Source organism: Monopterus albus, unplaced genomic scaffold, assembly GCF_001952655.1.
Source record: "Monopterus albus unplaced genomic scaffold, M_albus_1.0 scaffold98.1, whole genome shotgun sequence".
In the NCBI taxonomy this organism is placed as follows: domain Eukaryota; kingdom Metazoa; phylum Chordata; class Actinopteri; order Synbranchiformes; family Synbranchidae; genus Monopterus; species Monopterus albus.
In genome coordinates, this window is record NW_018127978.1 from 1617234 (window position 1) to 1624527 (window position 7294).

The 7294-nt window shown below is 47.9% G+C and overlaps 1 protein-coding gene across 1 annotated transcript; it reads right to left on the bottom strand.

The window, feature by feature from the left end:
• Positions 1-701: 701 nt before the first annotated feature.
• Positions 702-7288, bottom strand: zbtb37 (zinc finger and BTB domain containing 37). The gene is made up of 4 exons (XM_020609022.1): positions 7133-7288; positions 4185-5129; positions 4004-4103; positions 702-2531 (listed from the first exon to the last, which is right to left on the bottom strand). The coding sequence occupies exons 2-4, from the start codon at positions 5108-5110 to the stop codon at positions 2004-2006; spliced, it is 1554 nt and encodes a 517-aa protein (XP_020464678.1). The 5' UTR covers positions 5111-5129; positions 7133-7288; the 3' UTR covers positions 702-2003.
• Between the last annotated feature and the right edge of the window lie 6 nt (positions 7289-7294).

A 7294-nucleotide genomic window follows, 5' to 3' on the forward strand; every position in this document is an offset into this window, starting at 1 on the left:
AGGGGGGTTTTTTTTTAAAAAAAAAAAAAAAAAAAAAAAAAAATAGAAATACAAGTCAGACCTTTTTCCAGGGCATGTTGGACCCGGCCAAGGCTGCCCTTTGTCACCGATTCTGTTCATCATTTTTATGGACAAAATTTCTGGGCACAGCCAGGGAGCAGAGGGTGTCTGTTTTTGTGGCCAAAGAATCTTGTCTATGGTCTTTGTGGATGATGTGGTTCTGTTGGCTTCATCAGTTCAAGACCTGCAGCGTGTACTGGAGGGGTTTGTAGCCGAGTGTGAAGTGGCGGGGATGAGAATTAACACCTCCAAATCCGAGACCATGGTTCAGAATCGGAAAAAGGTGGATTGCTCTCTCCGGGTTGGGGGCAGGTTGCTCCCTCTAAATATCGGTAGCTACCTACCATCCTTGTGGTGAAGAAGGAGCTTCGTCTTACGACTCAGCTCCCAATTTACCGGTTGATCTACGTTCCCACCCTCACCTATGGTCATGAACTTTGGATCATGACCAAAAGAATGAGATCACGGATACAAGCGGCAGAAATGAGTTTCCTCCGGAGAGTGGCTGGGTGCACTCTTAGGGTGTGGAGCTCAGGCACCCGTGAGGAGCTCGGAGGTCGCTCGGGCAGCTGTTTAGGATGCCCCCTGGACGCCTCCCTGTGGAGGCATGTCCCTCCGGGAGAAGGCCTCCGGGAAGACCCAGGACACATTGGAGAGAGTGTGTCTCCCGGCTGGCCTGGGAACGCCTTGGGGTTCCTCCTGAGGAACTACAGGAGGTCTGTGGGGAGAGGTAAGTCTGGGAGGCTCTGCTCAGGCTACTGCCCCCGTGACCCGGTCTCGGATGAGGTGGACGAAGATGGATAGATGGATAAAGAAATACTTTGTTTTTGCACCTGAATGCAAAGGTAAACTGGATGGAGTAAATGACAAAGATGATAGGGTTATTTGTTGATAATTATGAATAAATTGGCTATTTCAATCAAGATTATGCTTTTTTTGGTGATATTTGTAGCCAAAATGTCAAACATCCCTTAATATTCACTCCCTTCCTTTATCTTATGAGACACTAATCTCAACAGTCCAAACCCTAAAACAAATATTTCAGTTATAGATTGCTGGTCTGACAAAAAAAAAAAAAAAAGAATTTTTCATAAACTAACTGATTAAGCAAGAAACTAACAGGTACATTACTGATAATGAAAATGGTTGTTAGCTGCATCCCTAAAGGTAACAAGCTTCTACATGGTACAGTAATTTAATCATTGGTTTAATAAGTGGATCGTGAGTAAACGTAAAGATAGAGAACAGGGTGCAATTAGTTTTCCTTGACATTGTAAGAAAAGTTATGCAAGTGAAACTGTAGTGATGTCATGTACTGAGCTTTCCAATAAAGGAAATTAAGTAAATTTTTTTGTAATGAGACCAAGACCGGAAAAGATCAAACTCCAATCACACTGGAACTTTAACAGTCGTAGTTTTTCATGGAACCTTTATGTGCATGAAACCTTTTTACACCGGTGTGGCACTTAGAGAGCACGCAGGATTGTTATTATTAACCTGACTGCTCCAGATTGTCTCAAGGCAAATATGAAGGATTTGAACTGTTAAACTGGCACTGGGTAGTTTGGCAAAGTTTCCACCAGACAGACTGTTGTGAAGATGCATTGTGAACCTGTAAAACCTGTAAATATAAAAGTAGAAATCTGTAACATAAACTAGATGGAGGCAAACCAGAATCACGGCATCTGGTGGTGCATGAGGTTGCTGGAGTGTGTGGCATTTCTTCATTTTAGCTTAATCTGTTCAGTTAGGTTAGTGAAGGTAGATGCGGTTTAAAGCGGAAAAAAATCTCAATTAGGACTCTGAGGTGTTCTTTCTGTTGCAGCTTAGACTTCAGCGGGTTCAGTGTCCTGTTACTTTCAGGTACAACAGGACCAGACTGGCCCTCTATGTCTGTTGGCCCCCACCCCAATCTTGACCCTAGCATCCTCCCTCCCTCAGGGTCAGTCAGGCCCCGTGGTTGAGACTGAGGCCTGGGGACCCTCGCCATACGGGCCACCCCCACTGCTGCTCCCACCACCCGCACCCTCAGGCTCCTCCTGGCTGGGGGAGGCCTCGTCGCTTGGACCACCCCTGGATGTGACAGAGGTGGTGGTGGTCTCAGGGGAGGCACTATGGGCCTCCTGGGGGGCGCATCCAGGGTGGTTCTTGCGGAAGTGCTGGTTGAGGATGGCCTGGAAGGGAAAGCTTTTGCCGCAGACATGGCAGTGAAAGGGCTTGTTGCCGGTGTGCTTGCGGATGTGATACTCCAGTTGGTCTTTGCGAGTGTACTTCTTTCCACAGATGCGGCAGACAAACGGAGTGATGCCCATGTGCAGGCGCATGTGGCGGTCCAGGCTGCCTTTCTGGTTGAAGGACTTGCAGCAGTAGATGCAGGTGAGGCGGGGGTTGTAGCGGAACCAGCGGTCTCCTACCTGCTCCCTCAGGTACTCCTCATAGCCACCCATATCAAATGCTGTGTGCTCCTCCCCCTGGAAGGCAAGACAGCATATTACAACTTATACCCAGACAGAAAGAACAAGGCCCTCTTTGTCAAACTGCAGTGGTTTAGGTATGTACTTATCCTGGTTCCTGATGCCTGGATTGCCCTTTAGAACTCTGGTACTGATCTGGTCAGTTTTATTCCTAGATCAGGTTTTAAACCTCAATACTTTCTGAGCACTGACAGAAGTGTGTCCTTGAAGAGTCTCTAGAAGCCACAAAGAAGGTTCTAGGGGTCCTTGAGAATCTATGCCAACAATGACTGAAGCTGCTCTGGATGCAACACCTTACTGCATGTTGGAGTTTTTTTTTTTCAGCTGTCACCCAACTGAACTTTATTTAGAGAATTTGAATGAGGCTCTAGGGGTCAATGAGGAGGTTGTAGAAGTCCCTAGTGAAGTTGTAGTGGTCCTTAATGAGGTTCCAGTAGTATTCAGAAGATTTTAGGGGTCTTTGGTTGGTTAAACAATAATGTAAAAGATAGACGAATGGACATGAAGTAACTTAATGACCTGTCGCATCTGTGGAACCACAGATATTTTTGCCTCCACTGGCCAAAATCTCTCGTTCAGGAGATGAATTAGCCACTGGATGTGTTTCACTACTGTCTTACATTCAGTAACATTCTGTCTCTGGCGTTAGCATTTCCTGGACGAAACAGGTCATGCTTTCATAATTTTTTAAATTAAATATAGTTAAGCTATCGTGCTGTTGTTCTCTTCATCTGAACTGTCCCCAGCAGCAGCATGTTGGCTGCTGTCCACCTACATCTCTCTTCCTGACCCTCTCTTGCTGCTTCATCAGCACTGGTTGAGGCTAGTAAGTATTCAAGACGAATCAGCTGGATTGCTGATCACACTGCTCAGCTTTCCCATACGAGTTTGCAATACTCCCCTGGACTGAGGGGGCAAACATTCAGCATCAGAGTTTGAACTAACAGCACACTCTACTCTAATGTTAGCTTATCTAACCTTACTAGTTTGTTAATAGCATAGGCGAGTTGGATCTCCACGACTGACAGTGTTGTGTTAAAAAAGAAAACACAGAGAGGAGCAGTATCACCTCTCAGGCTGAACCCAATGAAGAGAGTTTTAGTCCAAATGTGAGCAAGTCCAGCTTCTGCAGTGCAGAGCGGCACTGTGTGAATAAAATAGTTTTCCCCAAACCTCACGATAGATGGAAACAACACGTGTAACTGTGGTAACTGTACACAACCAGGACGAGGGAGATACAGCCACAGTAAATACTAAAAATGTTGTTTAAAAATAACAAAAACCAAAACTAAAATTTGATAAACTAGTACGCATCGTCAAAAGACTAAAACTAAATCAAATTCTGGTGTTAAAATCAACACTGGTACCACAAATAAACTTGTTCAGCCTCAGTTTTCTCCACCAGAGGAGCTCATCTAACAAGTCTGTCAGTACAGCTTGTTCATCCTGTCCACGTTGCAGGTTCCTACCTGGGAGTTTGGCTGTCGCAGCTCGTCCGCCCTGTTTGGAGACTCGCTCTTCGCTCTCTGACGCTCAGCTAGGACAACCACGCTGCCAGTGGGACTGAACCTGGCGAACATTAGTACACATAAACGCACGCGTACTCACATCAGTAGCTGCTTACACAGGCACGTCACTGCAATGACTCACCTGTCCGTCTCACTGAAGCTGGAGGACGGTTGGACGCTCCGGGCCCCCACTGCTCCCGCTGGCCCTGGCACTACCGTGCTGCGTCCAGATGTATCAATCATCACGGTGGCCCCCTCCTCCACAGGCCCCCCTTCCTCATGGTGCTCTCCTGCTCCAATCCACTCCTCCATCCTCTCTGTCTTGATCCTGACTCCATCCACGACTCCATGTCCCTCCTCAGCACTGCCACTCCGCTCCGGCTCGCTGCTTGTTTCCACATACCACTGACCAGCCCGGTTGATACGGAGGATTGGTTCTTTGCCTGCTCTGCTCCCTACGGTCCCAGGCCCCTCCAGCCCACTGTGCTCTACTGTTGGCGGCGGGCTGAACGTCTCCTCTGTGGGGCTGACCGCTTCACTCACCTCGGCGCTTCCCCGTGAGCCAAGCAGCCGCAGACCACCATGATGACTGCCTCCTCGCACCACAGCCTCCAGGGTCTTGCTGCTCCTGGAGCTGCGTGCCGCCTCCTCCCTAGGTTCCTCATCCAGGTCAGCCAAGCTGATCTTCAGGTGGATGCCCTCCAGGATCTGGGTGCAGCGGTCAATGATGTGCTGCATCTGCAGGAAACTGGCAGCCGTCAGGTAACTAATGATGTCGGCAAGCTGCAGGCAGAGGCGACCCGTGTAGCAGAAGGACAGTAGCTGCTCAAACACAGATGGGTTTCGGATTACTGTCAGCGACACAGTGCTCATCTGACCCAGAGACATGTGGTCCCGGAAGTATGGCGAGCTGGCGGCGAGGACCACTTTGTGGGCACGGAAGCTCTGGCCCTGAACATTGACCACAATATCACAGAGGCGGCCCTGGACACGCAGCTGATTCAGGTGGGAGAGAACTGAGTTACTGAAGTCCGGGATGTCCAGTTGGATGCTGCCGGAGCGCTCCATGCTGCAACCTGCAGGGACACTGCAATGACAGGACACAATTAGTGCCAGACCAGAAGAAGACCAAGGCCTGATCAGGATCTGACCAGTCTGATTGGTGATCAGCACTGTTTCTGGCCAGGGAAGTCATCAGTTGTCAAAGGTGAGACACCTGCAGTGACATCACTGACTCAGGGTGTGGCCACAGAGCTCTTTTTTCAGTTTATTTAAACATATATTTACAAGTTTTATACAGTCATGCTAAAAAGAAAGTACACCCTCCTTGCTGCTGTGGGAACCTTGTCAGCCATAACTTTAGCTATAAAAACAGAGCGGAGACACATCTGCCTGCAACTCCTTGTAGGAGACTCTTGGCTCATGCACGGGCACAGTCTGTGCCAGTAGGAAGTAGGCTGACAGGGAGATAGGCCCTCCAATGAGTTAACCTGGGATAAGTAAAATTACTGGCCCGGCTCTTTCAGCCCTGCTGCTGCCACAGATGAGTTTTTTCTTTATGTTGTCAGTGCATTTAATGCACTCATTGCCATCGGGATAAAGGGAGAACTTCAAAAAATTTAACAAAAATGCTTCTGAAAAGAATCACCAGCCCTACCTGTCAGTGTTCAGTACTTAAACCTGGGTTTATTTTATTTTACCTTTTATTTCTGGGACGTTGCACATTAATCAACATTGCTGTAAATTTGCCAGTGTTAGCCAGGAGGCCAATTTTCAACCACTGTCCCTAGGCCGCGTGTTAAACAACCACCAAAACAAAACACGGCATATAAGAATCAGGACAAAGAAAACACGACCTAAAACATAAGAGCTAAAATGCTAAGACAAGCATTACAAAAAAGCCTACAATAAACAAACAACTGATACAGAACGATGCTAAACAATCAACTCTGGTGACTAAAACAACATCCAGCCTTGATAAACAACAGGGTGTAATAACAAACAGACATGAGTCAAGCGAGCTACAACAGACAGGGCAAACCAGGACTAAGTGTCAGGGAGGTCTGGTTGCTGCTCAGCCAAGTCTGAAGCTCATGTGTGAAAGAGCGGTAAGAATCACTGTGTCGGACATTTAACGGAGGCTGTTCCAGAACTGGGAGGCTCTTATTGTAAATACTGTCTGGCCAAAGGATGGTTTCCTCCTTGGGTCCACGGTGTCCCCTCTTAGTCCAGATCTAGTTAATCTAGCCCCACCTGCATTCGAGGTCCTTACAGGTCCATCTGCTTCCTAGTATCTGAGACACAAGTCAGGTTGGGTCCAAATTATGTTCACGTGGTGGACTGTCATCATCATCATCATCACCATCATCATGCAGAAAACATGCAGCTCAGGACTGAATCCAAATCAGGTATCTTGAACCTGTGAATTCCTCTGCTGTGCACCAATCAGAGGCTAACACACATGATCATAAGGCTGCAGCTAATGATTATTCTCATTATTGATCAATCTGCTAATTATTTTAAACTAGTCTATAAAACATCTGACACCAGTGAAAACCGTCTGACATAGCTTCTCAGGGTCCCAGGTGACGCCTTCTATTGTCTGTCTTTTTCCAAACCCCAGAGAGAGTCAGTTTATTATTATCTTTAGACACAGATTGATCAAATAGCCAGTACTTTCGCTTGAAAAATGATCAAAATAGCTGCTGGTTCACCTTCTTCTGACTAACCTGCCTAATGGTTGCAACTCTACAATGAACACATTCATGCGGTTGCATTCCTAATTGACGCTGTTTGATTTAGACAAACAAACAGTTGTGTGCTGTCCTCATCAGGGCCCGCGTCGCACTGTCCCGTCACCTGTGGGTCCTGAGGCCTGACAGGAGCTCACCTGTCTGTGACCCAGGAGAGCAGGTAAGTGTCCCTGCACGGGTCCAGTTTTGAAAACCCGCCCCCACACATCCCCCTATCGGACCCGACCCGTTGCCCACAGTTAGGTCACAGTCTAGATGAAATCCGGACCGACCTGTACCAACAATTAAAACAGAGTCTACACAGTCGCTCACTTTAAAGTGGGTGTGTGTCTCTCACCTGAAAGAGGTACAGGGGGAGATCGGGTTGGTCTCGGGATGTGGCGCTGTCCAGGCTTCAGTCCTGCAGGTAGATGGACATCGTTAGCAGCACGGGAGATGACAGCGGCTCGGCTCGGCTTGGCTCGGCTCAGCACGCCTCGGCCCTGCAGGCTGCAGCTCC

Coding starts and splice junctions, on each gene's coding strand:
- zbtb37 (XM_020609022.1), bottom strand. CDS start 5,110: ATGGAGCGCTCCGGCAGCATCCAACTGGACATCCCGGACTTCAGTAAC. Junction 4,104..4,184: donor AGCTTCAGTGAGACGGACAG/GTGAGTCATTGC, acceptor AATGTTCGCCAG/GTTCAGTCCCACTGGCAGCG. Junction 2,532..4,003: donor TGCGACAGCCAAACTCCCAG/GTAGGAACCTGC, acceptor CTTGCCTTCCAG/GGGGAGGAGCACACAGCATT.